At 42.8% G+C, this 22026-nt stretch overlaps 1 protein-coding gene across 1 annotated transcript; it reads right to left on the reverse strand.

Annotated features, from left to right (window-relative positions):
• Positions 1 to 7111: 7111 nt before the first annotated feature.
• LOC145360026 (uncharacterized) lies at positions 7112 to 16911 on the reverse strand. Its single transcript, XM_080214924.1, has 3 exons — positions 16731 to 16911; positions 15243 to 15349; positions 7112 to 7303 (listed from the first exon to the last, which is right to left on the reverse strand). Exons 1-3 carry the CDS (start codon positions 16909 to 16911, stop codon positions 7112 to 7114), a joined length of 480 nt encoding a protein of 159 aa, XP_080071050.1.
• Positions 16912 to 22026: the final 5115 nt, after the last annotated feature.

Here is a 22026-nt window from a genome sequence, read left to right on the forward strand (position 1 = left end):
ATCTCAATTCCTCTTAATGCTAGTGTTCTTTGTTCATTTATGTTACATGCTTTGGAATAGGTTTTCTATTACTGGGCCAATATGAGCACAAAAGGGTGGATCTCAACCTTGTGCAGTATTTAAAACAGGTGACATCAGGTTATAGCCTAGTTTTCACTTTTTAATTGAAAAATCAAGAACAGATGTGAAACAGCTAATTTTTCATCACCCATTTCCACCATTGAACAACTCAAAATCGACCCCAAATTATCTTAATGAGATTTTTTTCTGTTGGACCTTTGCATTGGAAATACTCTACGTTAAATCTGCACTATTGTGTTCCCAGTGCTGAACTTGTTTTCTGTGTAGAAATGAACATTGAGCAAGGGGACATGATCCAGGTCTCCAGAGTATCAGCCTATTGCATGATTTGGGAAGGGACCTGCAGGCTGTTCAAGGAGGACTACGAGTCCGCAGTTGGAGGACACAAGTGGAGAACTCATCAACCTGGAGTGAAACTTGCTTGAGGGACACCTGAGGAAAAGCACTTGTGCTTCACGGGCTAAATTCACTGAGTAAGGAGTATTTAAATCTCTAGCTAGGAATGGAATTGGAAGTCAAAATACTCCATGGGATGTACTGCTTTCTGAAGTTACTTCTAAGGAAATTTATGAGCAGTGCATCAGGAGGAAGAAAAATAAAGAACTACTTACATTGATATGGAGCTTTGTTTCTTGAAACAATAGTTTCATACTGTGAAGACCCAGGCCAGAAACTCCATGTTCTTTTGTGAACTTAGCCTGGACCCTAAATTTTACATTTGATTTTGGCACATGTAAGCGTAAAGTTTTTCATTCCAAGTTTGGTTCAAATGACCATTAGGAAGCTTTTATCAAACACAGAATACAACAAAGAGTTGGCATAACTTTTACCAATTACAAGACTTAAACATGACACAGTAAAACACTTAACAACTAGTTATCTCTGTTGTTCCAATGTAAAGCAATATCCCACAGATATGCCCCTTCTCCAGCACAGTAGCACAGTGGTTAGCATTGCTGCTTCACAGCTCCAGGGTCCTGGGTTCGATTCCCAGCTCAGGTCACTGTCTGTGTGGAGTTTGCACATTCTCCTCATCTCTGTGTGGGTTTCCTCCGGGTGCTCCGGTTTCCTCCCACAGTCCAAAGATGTGCGGGTTAGGTTGATTGGCCATGCCTAAGAAATTGCTCCTTAGAGTCTAGGGATGTGTAGGTTAGAGGGATTAGTGGGTGTAATATATGGGGGTAGGGACTGGGTGGGATTGTGTTTGGTGCAGACTCGATGGGCTGAAGGGCCTCTTTCTGCACTGTAGGGTTCTATGATTCTACTTAGCACAAAAGCAAGTATGTTAGCATGATGCTGAATTTTCAGCTTTTTAAGACTTCTGGACAGTGAATCTGACAGCAATTTTCAGGGAAGGATATATTCTCCAAATAGCAAAACCTCAGATGTAAACCCAATCTTTAGCAGCTTCCAACACAGCAACACTTAAACAGCAAACGCTGCACCTCCACAGAGCGTAAGTACTGTCATTTCTCTCAGCTTCAAGTAGCTTCTGAAAACTGAAACGAAGACTGGGATGATCTGTGAAGAATAGCTATTCCTAGTCATATCACCTGACCTGTCAATGATCCCAAATCCAGTTCTACTCTGCAATCCCAAGGGAATATTTAAACATCTGAACACTGCATTAGTTCATATTGAAACAACCATGATGTCAACTATACTGCTTCAGTAACAATGAAGGACACAAGCTGCAGACAACACAGTGCAGACCAGGGACTCTAAAATATCCTGCAGAGAAATGTTATTAAAATACCTTTCTTTAAGGGCCAGTATTGTCACAGTATAAAGAACCACTTTGGATTGTAATTGCTTAGAGAAATCTGGAAGCCATTCATGAATGAGCTGTTAAATTTTGGCAGTACTGTCCTAGTAATATATGAATAGGAGTAGGTCATTTGGCCTTTTGAGCCTGGTCTGCCACCATTCACTAAGATCAGTTGATCTGCTTGTGGTCTCAGCTCCACTTTCCTGTCTGTTCCCATAGACCTCGACTCGTATTAGAATATACAGATACTAAGGTAGTTGAAGCTTGGAGCTTATTCTTGATGCTGAGCAATAAGCCTGCATCAGACCAGACTAGAATAGCACACCTTTGGAATTAGCCTCTTGGAAGAATGGTCCTAATGTTTCTCCCAGTTGATAAATCCTAGAAATCCCTGTTGTCTTGGAGAGAGGCTGCCACCACTGAGATCCACCAGGTGAAAACACATGGGCTAATGTTAAATGTGGTTTTCTGCTACAGTGGATGACCAGTGTTAAACTGTAGGTACACCATCTAAAATCACTATGGCTGTCAGGTTAACTGCAACTCACTGGCACAGATAATTTCTTGTTTGGAATCAAGGTGTTCAGTACCTGTAGATCTATGATATAATAGAATACACAATGGCTTGATTAATGGTCTTACTTCCCTCAGTCATCACAGCCAGAAGGAACGTGAGTATTTTCAGGTACTAAATGGCATGGTGATAAATTTGTGTACAATGCTTCTGAAACTATCCCCTAAATATTGTTGGAGATGCACCATATTGGTTCAGATTGTGATGAGAGACAACAGAGAAACGTTTTCAAATGCGTTAATGATAGAAACTAAGAAGTTTACTGTCATTAGAGACAAGATATTCAATGAGGAATAGTCCATTGATATAGAAGGCAGGACACTAAGGTGCTGAGGGAGTAATTTTCTGCTTCAAGTCCCCTATTGGCCTCACTGAGTACCTTGCACATTGCAAGGACAACTGTCTTTGGAGTTAATCAAAGCAGACACTAGCTGAGTTAGATTGTTTTTCCATTCTGCCAGAAATTGCAGGGATGGTGGTGTTGGTTTCTTGCTGGGTAATGTGTTGATGATGATTAGCTACCATGTGTTGTTTGTATGAGAATTACTGGACCAGTGAGTTTGGTACAAATTCATCCTTATCTCTATGCAAAGCATTTAGCCAAAATCTGAGTCTCTCTTTGTATTGGGGATTTCCTATCTTTAGTCAGTACCTGAAGCCTGCATCAGTGGGTAGACAGACCAGGTATAGACGTCTCTCCCATCAACACACAATGGAGGGAAGAGCAAGACTGCAAAAGGTTGTCTGAGTGACAAATTCATAAAATGAAGGTGGATCTTAGCAGCTAAAGTCCCTTTCAGTGTGGGTGAATTGCTCATTGAATAACAGGTACTTTGTTATTCCAGGCCTGATCATTTACCTCTTCATTACAGTCAGTTCCAGAATAACCAACTGTTCCCAGACCTCCCTTCTCCATGTGTGAACCTAAACTGAGTACTGGAAGAATGTAAAATTGGATCTTTGAAACTCAAGAGACTAGAGGGAGCTTAGTTCTAACATATAAATGTTTATTATACTTATAAAAGAAAGTGCAGCTGAAGAAAAACAGCTAAAATGCAATGATTATACTTACTAAAGAGTGACACATTGAATAAAACATTAGTATCAAACATAATAATCATAAAACTCATATTATCTTGATCATTCCAGTTCTGAGAATTTTCTAATGATCAATGCTTCCTCCAAAACTTTAAGAAAGTTTTATTCCTAATTGTTCTTCTTCCATTGAGAGGACTCCCATCAAACACTTGCATTGTCTTTAGTCCAACGGCTGTCCTATTGCCTCATCTGAAGTCTACACACATTACCCACCTCTGACTTCCCAAGATTCTTTTGAATCATTCTGTAAAATGTATGACAATCAAAATGAACGGATGCCTCCATTCTTCAGAATGCTCCAAGGGAAGTCTTGACTGGGTCAGGCACTTGCAACGTACTGTTAGGTAGACAGTTTCAGAATTGAGACCCGGAACAGTGAAGAGACACCAATATATTACAAGTTAGGACAGTGTGTAATTTGGAAGTGCAGGTTGTTCACATGTGCCTGTTTCCCCTTTCCTTGTTGGTGAAAGAGGTTGAGCTTGGAAGGTGCTATCAAAGAAACCATGGCAAGTTAGCTACTGCTGTGCATCCTGTAAATGACACACACTGCAGCCCAGTTACACTCATGGGGTTGAGAGTGGATGTTTCAGGTTATGGATAGGATGCTAATCATGTGGGCTGCAAATTGTCGTTGGTAATGACTAGAGTGAAACCATAGAAACCCTACAGTGCAGAAAGAAGCCATTCAGCCCATCAAGTCTGCACCAACAACAATTCCACCAGGCCTTTATCCCTGTATCCCTACACATTTACCCTGCTAACATCCACATCCCAAGACACTAAGGGGCAATTTAGCTTGGCCTATCAACCTAACCCGCACATCTTTGGACTGTGGGAGGAAACCCAGGGAGAACATGCAAACTCCTCACAGACAATGACACAAGCTGGGAATCGAACCCAGGTCCTTGAAGCTGCAAAGCTAACCACTAGTGCTAAGCACTATGCTACAGTATCAAGTGGTGGCGCTGCACTCACCCAGATAGGTAGAGAATGTCCATCACATTCCTGACTTATACCTTGCAGAAAATGGTAAGTGAGGAGTAAGGAGATAAGTCAGTCGCTAACCTGCTCTTTTAGCCACAGTATTTATGTGACTCATCTAGTTAAGTTTCTGGTCAATGAATGTTAATAAGGTGGGAGGGGTGGCGTAGTTTGGGATCCAACAATTTCATAGAGAGATGACCAGATTCTCTCTTGTTGGAGACTGCCTGCTTGGATGAACTTGCCATTTCTCATTTCAAGCCTGAATGTTGTCAGATCTTGCTGCATGAGGGTACAGACGGCTCTGGTATTTGAGGAATTGTAATGGCACTGAGCATCACGCAATCCTCTACCAACATCCCCGCTTTTGATCTTATGATGGAGGGAGGGTCATTCTGAAGCATTGATGATAGTTGGGCCTGGGACATTAGTTTGAGAAACTCTTGTAATGATGGTCCAGGACTGAAGTTTACATCTTCTGTAACCATGAGAAGATTTGAACACATTGTTAAATGTCTAATACTTTTATGGAAAATATTATTCTAAAATGAAAGCCGATAAAAGTACTTTGTTTAGAAGGAGCTCCAAGAGCAGTTACTGGCTCAGGGTCAGACTGGGATTTTCTTCCTGTATGACCTGGGCACAGTAGATAAGAGTTACACCATCCCAGTTGAGCTCAACTGACTCAGCACAAAGCAAGGATCCAGGAATGGTTAACTATGTTTCAAGCAACAGCAAGAAGCATATGCATCATATCTTTAAAGCAGTAAACGTTCCAGGTTCTTCACATGAACTTAGTTACAGAAGAATTTGACACCAAGAGGGAGACATTGAGATGAGTGCCCAAATATTTGGTGAAGAAATTAGATTTGAAGCAATATCTCGGGGAAAACTGAGAATCAGAGGCTTCGGGAGAGAATTAAGGATCTTAAGATCTAGACGACTGAAGGCTTGACTCCCAATTGTAGAGGGAAGAGGGTGGGGACTGCATTGGCTAGATTTGGAGCTCCACAGAGATCTTGAAGATTTTTCTTCATGGGATATGAATGTCACTAGGTAGACCAGCATTTGTTGCCTGTCCTTAATTGCCCTTGAGAGGATGTTGGATCTTGGAGAGGTTAGAGAGACGGAGGTCATGGAGGGATTTGAACACAAGGATAAGGAAGAATATAAAATTGAGGTTGTGGTCCACAGTACAATGAGTCAATATAGATAGTGACCACAGGGCTGATGGATGAATGGTACTTGAGGTTAGGTAAACACGGGAAGCAATTTTAAATATCAAATTTATGGAGGGTGTAAGATCAATGGCCAATCAGGAGCACATGGCAATAGAGAACACGGTAGGTAAACAAAATTGATGAAGGATTCAGCAATAGATGAGCTGAGGTAGGCTGTGGATGACATTATGGAAATGGAAATAGACAGTCTTTGATGGAGAGGAAATGGAATCAAGAGTTCAGTTTAGGAGGAAATAGAACTCTGAGAGTGGGAGTCTGAAACAGACTAAGATAATACCCTGATAGGCAAATCTTTGTCAAACACATCAATTAGAGTTTGTTGTTTCATATCCTTCAGAAACTGGAACTCGTTTTGGTTTGAAAGAAGATGCCCATTTCCACCATGATCGATTTGCTCATGTATGCTGTGCAAACTGTTCAAATAGCGATAATGTATCAGCATGGAATCATTCTCTTTCAAATAGAGAAGGATTATACCCCAGGCCATGAAACAAATTCCAATGTGTTGAAATTCCAATGATTCATAACTGTAATTAGGTATAATATTGTTGTTATAAACAGCTAGAAATGAGTTCCAGGAGGAATTGATACAACAGCAAGACCAAAACATAGAAAATAAAATGATTAAAATGCTAATGATACTGCAAGTAATAGCTAATATTTGAATATATTTCAAAGTGTGGTATTCTGGGATGGTGCACAAAAGGTTTCTGTTCTCAATCTTGCACTCTTTAACTTCATCCTTATAACTGTTAAATAATGATATGGAAGTGGCCATGAGTCCACATGCTACACTACAATAAAACAAATTCTTTAAGATGAAGCAAAGTGAAACCACAATAGATTTGTTGGTGTTCACAGGGGAGATAGATTTGATATGCAGTGTCAAGGGCTTCTTGTAAATCCTAAAGTTGAAAGAAAAGAGATCCATGTTAGTGACAGTAACTGTTCCGGTAACTGCATCACAATTGAACCATTCCAGCTGGTGCTATCTATCATGATCCTGCCTGAGTTGTCCTGAGGGAATGCACTAATAAAAGGACAGCCAGATTTGAAGCCAGTTTAGAACAGGACAGGATTAAAGCATTAAAATGAAAAGGGGGCCTGCAGATACAGAATGGTCTTTAACAAATCACTGATTCCGTTTGGTTATGATGTCCTCCAATATCACCACTAACACCCAATTCCTAGACCCACACATGAGGAATGTTGACTTCAGAGAGAATCTGGAGGTCTGCATAAACAAATGGAACTAAAAACACTAAAAACAGTTACAAGAAAATTTATTCTGGAGGAATATAGAAACAAATTCCTCTCATAACCAACAGATCATATCCAGAAACTGTTCAGAGCCATAATCAATTATTACCTATTTCTGTTTTCATGCTGAGGAGTGTTTTCACTGATGTTCACCACCATAGCCCGATAAACACTGTCGTTTAGCTCAAAGATCACCTCCTCCAGATGTGGACGGATACAATTTTGGAAGTAAAATTCCCAGACTCTGTTGATGAGGAACATGTACACAAGGAATAGTCCTATCACCAATGTCAGGAACTGGAGAAAGAATTGATCAAATTTTTATAATGACTGATATATGGTTCCAGAAACATTTGACAATTGTTAACTGGACAAAGATCTTTGTATCCTCGCTAGCTACTGGAGAGTTCCCAGAAGAAAAGCAAATAGCAAATGTTGTTCCTCTATTCAAGAAAGGAAAAAGGGATAATCCAGGAAATTATAGATTGGTGAGTCTCACATCAGTGATTGGGACGGTATTGGAGAGGATTCTTAGGGATAGAATTTATGCGCATTTGGAAAAGCATAGCTTAATTAGAGAAAGTTGGCATGGCAAGTCAGGTCATATCTTACTAACTTGATTGATATTTTTGACCAGATGACGAAGGTGATCGCTGAGGACACAGAGTAAATGTTGTGTACATGGATTTTAGTAAGGCTCTTGACAAGGTACCTCATGGTAGGTTCATCCAGAAGATTAAGATATATGGAATCCATGGTGACTTGGCCTCTTGGATTCAGAATTGGTTTGCCCATAGAATCCGAGAGTAGTGATAGAAGGTGTTTTTCTGGTTGGAGATCAGTGACTAGTGCTGTTCCAGAGATCCGTACTGGGACCTCTGCTGTTTATGATATATCTGAATGACTTGGATGAAACTTTGGACAGGTGGGTTAATAAGATTACAGATGACACACAAAGATAAGTGGAGTTGTGGATGGTGTAGAAGGTTTTTAAAGGATACAGTGGGATATAGATCAACGGCAGATATGGGCGGAGAAAAGGCAGATGAGTTTAATCTGGGCAAATGTGAGGTGCTGTACTTTGGGAGATCAAATGTTAAGGGTAAGTATACAGTTAATGGCAGGACCCTGTTCAGTATTGATATACAGAGGGAACTTGGGACTCCTTGAAAGTGGCCACACAAAGTAGGTATGTTGTTTGTCCATTGTCGTCGATGAGGATTTCGACACCATTAGTCATTGCACAGCTTGCACTTAAGTTGCACTTCAGCAATGCACCTTGCTTCGTAAGCTTGACAGCCCTTGTGGATGAGGCAGCACCAGGTAGGGTGGTTTTATGCCAACATTTCCCAGGTGGTCATGTCAATGTCAAGCAACTTCAGGGAGACCTTGAGTATGTCTTTGTAGCATTTCTTCTGCCCTCCATGCAAGTGTCTTCCGGCAGAGAGTTCCCCAAAAAGGAGCTGCTTGGTTATGCGCTCGTCCGGTATATGGATGACATGACCTGCCCACCGGGTCTGCGCTCTCATCAGCAGTGTGTGGACTGATGGTGGACTTGCTCTAGAGAGAACTTCAGTGTCTGATACTTTGTCTTGCCATCTGATGCGTAATATTCTGCGAAGACAAGTCATGTGGAAATGATTGAGCTGTCTTACATGCCTTCGATACACAGTACGTTTCACGGACATTCAGGAGGGTAGTGAGCACCACGGTGCTGTAGACCTTCGGTTTTGTTGCTGGGCTGATTCCTCGATGTTCCCATACAGTGGAGCACAGTCTACCAAAAGCAGAACTTGCCTTTGCTTTTCTGCAGTTAACTTCTGTATCAATAGTCACTGCTCGAGAGAGGGTGCTGCCAAGATAAGTGAACTGGTCCACTGCCTGTGGTTTCTGCCCTTTGATTGTGATTATGGGTTCTGTGTACGGTGCATGAGGAGCAGGCTGGTGCATGACTTTGATCTTTTTAATGGTAATGGTGAGTCCAAAGTTGTCACAAGCTGTGGAAAATTTGTCCATACTGACTTGCATCTCTGGCTCTGAGCCAACATACAGGGCGCAGTCATCGGCAAAGAGGAAATCTCTCAGAACAGTCTCCTTCACTTTGGTAATAGCTTGAAGTCTCCTCAGATTGAAAAGCTTCCCATCCATTCTGTACTTGAGGCCGATTCCAGCAACGCTGTCCTGGAAGGCATCATTCAGCATGGCAGTAAACATCATGCTGAACAGTGTGGGTGTGAGCACACAGCCCTGTTTGATGCCATTGGTGACTGGGAATGCCTCAGAGGATTCTCCGCCATCCAGTACTCTGGCCATCATGGAAGTGGCATACCATCTGAATGAACTTGGGTGGACAGCCGAACTTTGACATGATCCTCCACAGGCCTTGTCGGCTTACAGTAGCGAAGGCTTTCGCGAGGTCAACAAAGGTTGTGTAGAGCTCGTGATTCTGCTCCTGACACTTCTCCTGAAGTTGACGCGCAGCAAAAATTACGTCAGTTGTCCCACGACCTTTGCGGAAACCACACTGTGACTCTGGAAGCAGGCCCAGCTCCAGGTGAGCGACCAGACGATTTAGCAGGACTCTTGCGAGGGTTTTTCCTGTGAGGGAGAGCAGCGAGATTCCTCAGTGGTTGTCGCATACTTGCCAATTGCCCTTCCTCTTGTAGAGGTGTACAATGGAAGCATCTTTAAGTTCCTAAGGAATGGATCCTTGCTTCCAAAAGGACTGGAACAACTCTGCGGGTATGGCATCTGCCCCTGAGGCTTTGCCATTGGATAGCTGGCTGACAGCTTTCGTGACTTTGGCTACTACCGGTGGGTCATCCATGGAGCTGTTGATATCAACCTGGGGAATCCTGTCTATTGCCTCATCGTAAATAGATGACGGTTGGTTGAGGACGGCTTCAAAGTGTTCAGCCCATCTCTGCAGGATCTGAGCCTTCTCTGTAATGAGAGTTGTACCATCTGTACTCAGGAGGAGGGATCTCCCGAGGGATTGATGTCCATAGAGAGCGTTGAGGGCTTCATAGAACCATTTCAAGTCATTTTTGTCAGTGTATCCCTGTATTTCGTCTGCCTTGGCGCTCTGCCAGGCATCCTGCATTTTACGCAGTTTATTCTGGATTGTCCTGTGAGCACTGGTAAAAGCATTTTTCTTAGCAGCTGATGATGGGTTGTTCTGACAGGCCCGGTGAAGACAGTGCTTTTCAACAAGTAGAGCCTGTATCTCTTCATCATTCTCATCAAACCAATCACGCTGCTTGCGGGTAGAGGGCCTGAGCATCTTCAATGCAGATGAATGGACAGCATCCCTGAAGCATTCCCAATCGTCGTCAGCGCTCCCTGCGAGGTATAGGTCAGCAGGCTTGATTTCTAAGTCTTCAGCCAGTGCTGAAGTTATGCTAGGGTTCTTTAGTTTGGCTGCATTGATTCTTTTCATAACCTTGCTTCCTTGTCGCCTCTTGGGTCTGATGCAGAGTCTCATTTTGGAGACAATGAGCTTGTGATCTGTCCAGCAGTCAGCACCACACGTGGCCTTGGTTACTCTGATATCCTGCCTGTCTTTTGTCCTGACAATGACATAGTCGATAAGATGCTAATGCTTAGAACGGGGGTGCATCCAGGAGGTCTTGTTACGGGTAGGCAGACAGAAGGTTGTGTTGGTGATGAGGAGGTCGTGTGCTGCGCAGGTCTTCAGTAAGAGTAGGCCGTTATTGTTACACTTGCCCACTCCATGCTCCCAATGACTCCCTGCCAGATTGCAGAGTCACACCCTACTCTTGCATTGAAATCGCCAAGCAAGATCAGCTTGTCGGTACTGCTCACTGCTGATAGGGCGTCTAGTTCTTCGTAGAACTTGTCTTTCATCTCATCCAGGTTGTTCATTGTGGGGGATAGGTGCTGATCAGGGTGGCTTGACTTCTGTTCTGTAACAGAAGCTGTAATGTCATAAGCCAGTTGTTCACACCCTTGGGTAGACAATCAAGTTTCCGAACAAGGTGACCCCTGACGGTGAATCCAACTCCAGCATCACGTCACTCATCACTGCCACGATCGCTCCAGAAAAAAGTGTATCCACCACCGGTTTCAGTCAACTGACCTACATTGGCAAGACGAGTTTCGTTCAGGGCTGCAATGTCAATGTTGCATCTTGCAAGCTCTCTGGCAACTAAGGCTGTCCTTCTCTCTGGTCTGTCGGCTGTAGGGTTGTCTAAAAGCATGCACATGTTCCAAGTGCCTACGGTGAGCTTTGTGTTTTATATTGTTTGTTCAACCCCAAGATGGGATCGCCGCCAGCCGCGGTGGGTGAAGCAGGCAATGTTTAGGGCACCTTTTCTAGCCCCTTCCTCATTCTATGGAGGTGAGCAGTGTGTTCCTGAAGAGGACTGCTCAGCCGCCCAGGTAGACGCCAAGTTCCACTGCTGCTTCAGTCAGCAGAAAATGACCATTAGACCTGAGCTGCCTGCGTGCAGGTCTGTGACTACAGCTCCCAGTGTATCCACATCTGCTGCTTCGTCGTTTGCCCATCACCACAGGTCTTCAAGGGTTGAACAGGACACATGATGATGGTGTTGAAACTAGCGCTTGATTTGGATTAAAGTGAGGGAGAGACCGCCTTCTTGACTGTTGGACCTTCCATTGGTCTCATCCACTCAATCCGCCGGAGTCTGTCCATCCCCATAACCCATAGACATCTCCCTATCTCACAGAGGGTTGAGACCCGTCAGTTACCCTCACCTGGTTTAGCCGGCTTGTCAAAGCCGTTGCCTGGGGTGTGGCCACTGTCACATGCAGACAGCTACGGGCAGCCACAAGTGAGAGCTGAGTGCCAGGTGGGGACAAAAGGTGGCCAAACTGCCCTGAAAAGGACACAACATATTCCCCCACCGGAGGTACCACCCCTCCCTGACACTCCACACACCCTCACAGTAGATAGAGTGGTAAAGAAGGCATATGGCATGCTTGCTTTTATTGGTCGGGGCACTGAGTACAAGAGTTAGGATGTCATGTCACAGTTTTATAAAGCTTTGGTTAGGCCACACTTAGAGTATTGCATTCAGTTCTCATCACCTCATTACAAGAAGAATGTGGAGGCTTTGGAGAGGTTGCAGTAGAGATTTACCAGGATGCAGCCTGGATTAGAGGGTATGAGCTATAGGGAGAGGCTGGACCAACAAGGGTTGTTTTCTCTGGAGTTGCAGAGGCTGAGGGGAGACCTGATAGAAAGCTATAAAATTATGAGAGGCATAGATAGGGTTAACAGTCAGATTGTTTTTCCCAGAGTTGAAATGTCTACTACAGGGGGGCATGCACTTGAGGTGCAAGGGGGAAAGTTCAAAAGAGATGTGAGGCTCAAGTTTTTCTCACACAGAGTGGTAGGTGTCTGGAACACACTGCCAGAGGCAGTGGTGCAGGCAGAAAAGACAGGGGCTTTTAGATAAGCACTTGAATATCCAAGGAACAGAGGGATATGGACCAAGGACAGGCAGAAAGGATTAGTTTAATTTGGCGCCACACTTGGTTCTTAGAGGTGTCTGTGTTTTTTTGTATATAATGTGAGGAACAATGTACAACCCAATGAGGAACTGTCCAGTTGTTATGTGAGCAATTGATAAAGCATATTTATTAACTTAAAAGAAAAACACAAAGCACGCCCGACAAGAAGGACGATAATACACTACGGCTCTTAAGTACACTGATTACTGTACATACATAATGTTACATGAAACTACCCCTTGGTCCCAAACAAGCTATGTTATCCGAACTTTGAGATATCCTTTTTCCAAACCAGTATCCAATATTAAAACATTGTATAAACTGAATCCAGCAAATGATTACCACACCCAAGTTGAGGTGGCCAGATCAGGGTAACAGTCTTCAGGTTCAGCAAAGATGAGAAATGGCTATATCTTTGAGGTGACTATATCTGCCACTGCTATGGTCCTTATTCTACCTGTGTCTCTCTTTCCCCCTAGTTAGTTAGTGTTATACAGTTACACCATTTCTTTCCCTTTGATGTTATCTACCATGTGGAGTTGGCATTTGAGAGGTACATGGCAATTTCCTTATCAGTCCACTTTGAATTTACCCCTTTCCTGAAGGTGGCACGGTGGTACAATGGTTACCACTGCTGCTTCACAACAGCAGGGACCTGGGTTCAATTCCCGGCTTGGGTCACTGTCTATGTGGAGTCTGCACATTCTCCCCATGTCTGCATGGATTTCTTCTGGGTGCTCCAGTTTCCTCCCACAGCCCAAATACATGAAGTTTAGGTGGATTAGTAATACTAAATTTCCCCTTGGTGTCAAGCGGACCAGCTAGGTTGAATGCATGGGTTATGGGGATAGGGCTTGGGTGGGATTGTGGTCAGTGCAAACTCGATGGGACAAATGGTCTCCTTCTGCACTGTAGGATTCTATGATCTTCCCTAGCCCCACTGTTTTCTCTGGTCACACATGTAAACATTTGTCTTTCCACTAATAGGCTAATTTGCAACTCATCATTTCTCCAGATGCCTGCCTCTAATCAACTCCCTGTTTTATACATTTTGCTTATTAATAATAATTTTCCCTAAACCTTCACTTACCCAGAGATTATTAGCTAAACATGATTTAGGTGCAGTGGAAGCCAGACAGGTCAATATCCTGGATGTTTTGGGTAAATCTTTGATGTAAATTTCCAATGTGTTCTGGGTTTTCCTGAACTACTCAACATATTTCTCATGGTCATTACCATTGAGTGGATCAATGTTACTCATAGTCATTACCATTGAGCGGATCAATGTTACTCATGGTCATTACCATTGAGCGGATCAATGCTACTCATGTTCATTACCATTGAGCGGATCAATGTTACTCATGGTCTTTATCATTGAGTGGATCAATGTTACTCATGGTCATTACCATTAAGTGGATCAATGTTACTCATGTTCATTACCATTGAATGGATCAATGTTACTCATGTTCATTACCATTGAATGGATCAATGTTACTCATGGTCATTACTATTGAGCGGATCAATGTTACTCATGGTCATTACCATTGAATGGATCAATGTTACTCATGGTCATTACCATTGAGCAGATCAATGTTACTCATGTTTATTACCATTGAATGGATCAATGTTACTCATGGTCATTACCATTGAGCGGATCAATGCTACTCATGTTCATTACCATTGAGCGGATCAATGTTACTCATGGTCATTACCATTGAGTGGATCAATGTTACTCATGGCCATTATCATTGAGTGGATCAATGTTACTCATGTTCATTACCATTGAGTGGATCAATGTTACTCATGTTCATTACCATTGAATGGATCAATGTTACTCATGTTTATTACAATTGAATGGATCAATGTTACTCATGTTTATTACAATTGAATGGATCAATGTTACTCATGTTTATTACAATTGAATGGATCAATGTTACTCATGGTCATTACCATTGAGTGGATCAATGTTACTCATGTTCATTACCATTGAGTGGATCAATGTTACTCATGTTCATTACCATTGAGTGGATCAATGTTACTCATGTTCATTACCATTGAGTGGATCAATGTTACTCATGGCCATTATCATTGAGTGGATCAATGTTACTCATGTTTATTACCATTGAGTGGATCAATGTTACTCATGGTCCTTACCATTGAGTGGATCAATATTACTCATAGTCATAACAACTGAACAGATCAATGTTACTCATGGTCATTACCATTGAGCAGATCAATGGAAAAGATAAAGTGGAGGCAAAGTCAATGGTGAACATTGATGTCACCATATTGAATCAAAACTGAAAAATTCCTGCAGTGCTTGGGTTTCACAAAGTGACAGGTATCTGAAATCACCAAGAATTGGTTTCATGTGATTCCATGGGGCCAATAAGAACAGAGCAGGGATCAACAATTTGCATTTATATAGCACCATGATCAAAAAACATCTCAAGATGCTTCACAGGAGCATCACCAGAAAATAATTGGACACCAAGGCACCGAGTACATAAAGAAATATCAGGATAGCTGACCCAGGAGCTTGATGAAGGAGATTGGTAAAGGAGAAAGAAGTGGAAAGATTCAGAGAAAGAATTCTGGAGCTCAGGGCCAAAACGTGGCTGCCAATGGTGGAGTGAAGAAAGTGGGTAAATGAAAAAACATGTTGTATTGGATGTTTAACAGAAAATATAAAAGGAAGAAGAATGAAAGGAAGATTTTAAACTTTATATCAGATTCTGACCTCGGGGGCTTGTGTTTCATTCGATGGCTTCATGCTCTCTGCACAAATGTTGATGTCCTTTTTTGTAACAACTGTATTGTTTTCATAGCACAGAACATAATATCCAACTGTAAAACAAAGGGGGAAATAATTCAAATTAGAAGTAATTTTCTCTCAGTATTAACATAGGCTTCCAAAAGCTCTTTGGATCAAGTTATTACCCAATATTGTTGTGGGCCATACACAGAAACTGATCCCAAGCTTGATCCTCATTCTCATTGTTAGCTGACTTCAACCTTGGAGCCGTGCATTTGTTATGGTTGATTATGGGTGGTTAGATGGAGTTAAGATTCAGATCAGCCCTGATCTAATTGAGTGACAGAACAGGCTCAGAGGGATGAATAATAGGATTGGGGGCTTATCCAAAATGCTGCAGGTGCTGTACTTCTCCGGAGCAGACTTGTCAGGCTGGTTGGACCATTGCTCAAGTGCTGACTCTATGTGTTCAAACTTCACAGCTCTCACAGCACCAGGGACCCAGGTTCAATTCTGGCAAAAATTCTGTTTTTGTGGAGTTTGCATGTTCTCCCCGTGTCTGCGTGGGTTTCCTCCAGGTGCTCCAGTTTCCTCCCACAGTCTAAAGGTTAGAGTCATTGGCCATATCAAATTGCCGCTTAGTGTCAGGTGTCAGGGTGACCAGCAGAGTAAATACATAGGGTTATGGGGATAGGGCTTGGGTTGGATTATTGTTGGTGGACCAAATGGTCTCATTCTGCACTGTAGAGATTCTGTGAATCTATAATATTTTGAAGGCAAGCAGAGGAGGTTCCCCTCCTCCCCATCCCCTGGCCAATCCACACTCACCTGACGAAGAAGCAGCAAGTGTGCTGAAAGTTAGTGGCTTGTGCTACCAAATAAACCTGTTGGACTTTAACCTGGTGTTGTGAGATTTCTTGCTATCCTTCAACCAACATCACAAAAAGGATTAACTGTTACGATTACAATGCTGTTTGGCAAATTGGCTATGACGTTTCCTACTTTACAGCAGTGATTACACTTCAAATTTATCTTATTGGCTGTAAAGTTTCTTTATGGAATGCCCTCACGTGTTGAATATAAAGTCAAATTCTTTCGTTGCTGTTTTATACTGGTGTGGTTCCTGCTTCAAAACATTATGGTGGCTCCAAGGAGGTAAACAGCCAGGAGAAATCAGAGGAAGAAACAGAGAAGAAACATCAACCTGCTGCTAACTGCAAGTTATTCAAACCACTCTCCTCCACCTCATCGTGAATACTTGAACAATCTCGTTGACTTCTAGTCCCACACCATCCTCAGTATGGCATCACCTTCTGATGCAGCAACTCACTCTGCATGAATAGGAGTGAGTGCCGGGGAAAGCCTCAAAGGGTTAAGTGTAGAGTGGGGTTGCGGGGCGGGCGGGGGGGGGGGGGCATGGAATAGAACAATGAATGATAAAAGATAGAATTCAAAACAAAATGTAATTCTTACCATCATAAACATCATTGGCGAAGAGGACCATTATAAAGACCATGGTAATTATCAGAAGGTTCTGTGCCAGCCTCTCTAAGTAGGTGTTGCATTTAAAATGCTTTTTTCTCTCAAATGTTGAAAGCAATGGTAACATAGGAATGACTCGTTCAAATAAATCAGCACTCACCACACCCGGCATTATGATCTAGGAGTAACTCATGAAAAAAAAGACAAGATTTAATTATTGATTATATCTTCCTATCTTCAAAAGACAGCGAGAACAAATTCAGGAAACTACAGACCAACTCGTGACAGGAACTTCAGGGAACTACAGACCAAGATCAGTGACAGGAAGGATGTTGAAATCTTTACTTTTGATGTTATAGAAAATATCAAGTAATCATCAATATAATGGAGAGTTATTAGCACTCTTTCGATAGGGAAGGACATTCTTGAATAAATTTTTTGAAAGATGAGACCAGGGTAATACGGTCTATTTATATATCTGGACCTTCGAACTCTTTCAAAAAGTGCCGCATCTTAGACTCACAACTAAGCTCAAAGCGCATAGATTTAGAATAGCCAGCATTCTGGCCATAAACTAGGGAACAGGGAAGTATGGAAACCCTACAGTGCAGAAGGAGGCTGTTTAGCATTGTGATGTTGGTTGAAGGATATATGCAGCCTATTAAATCTGCAATGACTTTCCGAAAGAACACCTAATCCAGGCCTAGCTCTCCCCATAACTCCACACATTTAGCATGGCCAATCCACCTAATCAATGTATCGTTGGACACTAAAGAGCAAGTTAGCATAACCAATCCACCTAGCCTGCACATGGTTAGAATGTGGGAAGAAACCAGAGCACTTGAAGGAAATCCGCAAAGACATGAGGAGAATCTGTAGACTCTGCACAGACACCCAAGGCCAGAATCGAACCCAGGTCCCTGGCACTGTGAGGCAGCACTGCTAACCACTGTGCCACCTTAGAACTACATATTAAATGTAGTTGTTTGGATTGGTAAATGGTGGAAGTGATGTTATGCAGGTGTTGCTGCTGAGACCAGTGTTATTCACTACAATTCAGACTCCTTTATCAAGAATGCAGTTTCAAAATTTGTGGATGACATTAATTTGGAGGGTGTAGTTTATACTGAGGAGGAAGGACTGTGTTAGATGGTAGATTTCAGAATAAGGAAAAGGAGGTCACATTGGGGGCGGCACAGTGGCACAGCGACAGAGTTAACAGAGACAGAAAGTGGGATGATATACAGGTGGAGGAGAGAGAAATGAAAAGAGATAGTCTGGGTGAAAAACAGGAAAGACTGTGAGACACAGAGAGCATGGAGGAGAAAGTGGGATAATTTAGAGAACACAACATAAACTGAGAGTGAAGAGGAGATGGAGAAAGGGAGGGAGGGAGAAAAACAGAATAAATACAACTCATGGAAGAGTTTACAGGATGACTCACCACTGTGATGGGATGTAATGGAAGAAGACACTCTCCAATATGGGAAAAGAGGATGTTCTGACAGATCCTGGAGATTCTCCCAATTTCTATTTTCCTACCTGTGCACTGAGCAGAAGATTCTGTGTGGGTATCTCACTCCCTGAGAACAGATTTATTAAAGCTCACTATAATGTTTTATTGCAATATTTGAATTTGGATATTTGCTAACCTTGTCCTGAGGTAATACCAGCTGTTTGTGAACTGTTCCACGTCAAACAGAAATCACTTGTTTGACTGCAGGTCCCTATATATTACATACAGGATGTCAGTCAAAAGTCACAGGAAGTATTATTCAGTGGTACCTTACACATTGGTTTAACTGTGGTGTGATGTTAAATTCTCAACAGTGAGATAGAGAGATGAGAAAAAGAGTGTGTGTTCTGGCAGTAAACAAAACCTTTATAATATTACACATTCCTCCACAAGGTGCCTCAGCGCCACTTCCCAACTGTTTGTCCATTATGTCAAAAATTATATATTTGAGTTTTTAAAACGTTATTTGAATCAAAACTAAATTGTAGGAATATAATTCACAATTGTCTCATCTTCATTTGTACAGCTGCTCCACCAGTTCGGTAATATTTATCTATGACCCACTTCCTGTTCCTTTGATCTTATGTCCATAAGACACAATCACCAAGCTTCCTCCTGGACCCCATATGAACCCATATTCTTAATGGTTCTCTCCAGGTGTAGCTGCTTTATCTGTAAATCAGCCATCTTCACCTCTCTCTACTGTCCTTGTAAACCACCATCCCAGCTCAAATTTTTTCCTCTCCCCAGAGGCCTTAAGTGTGTTGGTGTTTCCAAAATCCATTACCAATTTTGCAGAACTAACTTCAAGGGGGCGATTTTATGAAATAAATTCTAACAGGACGAGCATGAAAACAGGTGAGCATCAGATCCATTCTTTTGGCGAGTCCAAATCTGATGTCTTATGCACTCAGTGCATAAGTCAAATGCTGAAAACCGTTTCTTGTCTGTTGGGCCAGACTTAAATCACCAGAAAGCTGGCTGAAAGTGGTAGAGGGTGCAATTGCGCATATGCAGGTCGCTCTGCTCTGAGCAGCAGTGAAATCTGTCACGCAGCCTCTGCTGCTTTCAGCTGGTCTGCATGGCCTAAAGCAGACCTCAACCCCTTTGCCCCTGACTGGATCAGTCGAACCCCGCAACCCACCCCACCCGCCCCGGCTGGACTAATCAATGCCCTCTTCCTTCCACTGAACATTATGCAGAGTGGTAGCAGCGTCCCTCATAATCACAACTGCAGAATAGCATTGCACACCCTCCAGCGATCACTATGCAATGCCAGCGGTCAGACCCATTTACCCCCACCCCCACCAATTGTTATGAAGAGTGACAGCGGTGTCCCTCATAATCACAACTGCAGAACAGCAGTGGACACCCCTCACTGATTGCTATGCACTGCCAGTGATCCCATCCATTTCACTCCCCCCCACTCCAATCACTGTGCAGAGTGAGTCATGGCCCATCCTGGTCTGGTCCCCCAGTAGGCCTCGCGCCTTCAGGCCTACCCCCTTGCCACTGCCCAGTGCCTGTTGGGCAGTGTCAGGGTGCCAGGCTGGCACTGTCAATGTGCTTGGCTGTCAGGGCCAGGGTGAAAGCTTGCAGTGCTGGGCTGGCACTGCCCAAGCAGCAGCCCCTCATCCTCAACCTCCCAGGGTGGTTTCAATGACTTCTGGTTCCACTGGCAAGGCCATCAATGACTGGTCCCCTTTGCTGGGGTCCATTTGTTATTTTCACTGGAGAAAACTTCCCCCGGTGAGGCCACACAGGCAAGTCAGCCCAGGCAATTCAGTCCCACGCTCGCTAATTTCATTCAAATTATATTTAAATTTAGTTTAAATAATTTACTTAGCCTTGCAGCAGAAATGGGCATGAGGCTGATTGTGCCAGATATCTGATGCTGTTAAGAGCGTGAGAGGCAAGAAATCGGACACAAACCTGATTTCTCAGCCCTTGCGTGATCTTACCTGCTCACCTTGTCCATCAACCAACAGGGTATGATGGTAAGATTGTACCCACGCATGTTTCAATCCCTCCAATCAAATCCCACCCCTGTCACAGTACCAAAACAGCTCTTATCAAAGTAACAAATGACATTCTGTATGACTGTGACAAAGATAAGCTTTCCCGTGATGTTCTCCTCAACCAGTTTGCAGCCTTTGATACAGACGACCACACCATCCAGCACAGTAGTTTGCTGTGTAGAACTCCTCTCACCTATTCCCATTCTTATCCATTTAATCATAGTCAGAGAATCACTAAACAGTTTCCCTTCCTACTCCCACATCATTACTTCTGGTTTCCCCAAAGTTCTCTCTTTGGCCCCCTTCTACTCCCCGTCCTTGGCAACATCATTGTGGTGTTAGTTTTCACTTGTACACCAATGACACGGAGCTCTACATGGCCACCTATCTCGATGACTCCCCTGGTGTTAAATTACCGGATTGCTTATCTGACATACAGTATTGGATAAGCAGACGTTTCTTCCAACTAAATATCAGGAAAAATGAAATCATTGTTTTTAATCCCCGCTTCAAAGTCAGTTCACTCACAACTGACTCCACCTCCCACCCTGATAACAATCTGAACTAGACCAGTCTATTTGTTACTTTGGTGACGCATTTGTGATTGAGATGAACTTCCGAAGACAATTTCACACCATCAGTGAGAGTACTTATTTTCACCTCTGTAACATCTCCTGACTTTTCACTTGTCTCAACTCCTTTACTGCTGAATTTCACATTGCTGCCTTCATTACTTTGAGACTTGACTTCTCCATCACACTCCTGGCTGCTCTCTCACATTCAACCCTCTGTAAACTTGTGACCATGCAAAACTGCATCATTCCACCAAGTTGTCTATGTCTTTTCAAGTTCCACACTGTCTTCTTTACAGTTTACAATACTTCCAAGCTTTGTACAATACACACATTTTGGAACTGTACTCTGCACACCAAGATCTAAATCATTAATAAACATCAGTAAAGGCAAAAGTCCCAATACCAACCCCTGGGGAACACCACCACAAACCTTCCTCCAGCCTGAAAAATATTCACTGACCATTATTAGGTTTTTATTATTTAGCCAATTTTTCATCCAAAGTTTATTTATTTATTAGTCACAAGTAGGCTTATATTAACACAGCAGTGAAGTTACTGTAAAAATTCCCTAGTCACCACACTCTGATGCCTGTTTGGATATACTGAGGGAGAATTTAGTGTGGCCAATGCACCTAACCTTTGGACTGTGGGAGGAAACTGGAGCACCCAGAGAAAACTGACACAGACACAGGGAGAATGTGCAAACTCTACATAGTGACCCAAGCTGGGAATCAAACCCAGGTCCCTTGAGCTGTGAGAGAACAGTGCTAACCACTGTGCCAACCATGTTGCTATTTCCCCTTTTATTCCCTGAGTTATAAATTTTCTCACGAGTCTGTTACGTGACACTGCATCAAATGTCTTCTGAAAGTCCATGCACACTATATCAACAGCATTAGCCTCATCGACCCTATCTGTTACCTCCTCAGAAAATGCTAGTAAATTAGTTGAACATGATTTCCTGTTAAAAATCCATGCTGGCTCTTCATAATCAGCCCACATTTTTCCATCTGACAACTAATTCTATCCCAAATAATTGTTTCTAGAAGCTTGGCCACTACTGATGTTAAACCAACTCGTCTGTAATTGCTGGACTTATCCTTACAACTTCTTTGAACGAGGGAGTAACATTTGCAATTCACCAGTCCACTGGCACCTCCCCAGAGTCGAGAGAAGAC

The sequence above is a fragment of the Carcharhinus amblyrhynchos genome, chromosome 30 (assembly GCF_965287045.1).
Source record: "Carcharhinus amblyrhynchos chromosome 30, sCarAmb.v2.hapA, whole genome shotgun sequence".
NCBI lineage: Eukaryota > Metazoa > Chordata > Chondrichthyes > Carcharhiniformes > Carcharhinidae > Carcharhinus > Carcharhinus amblyrhynchos.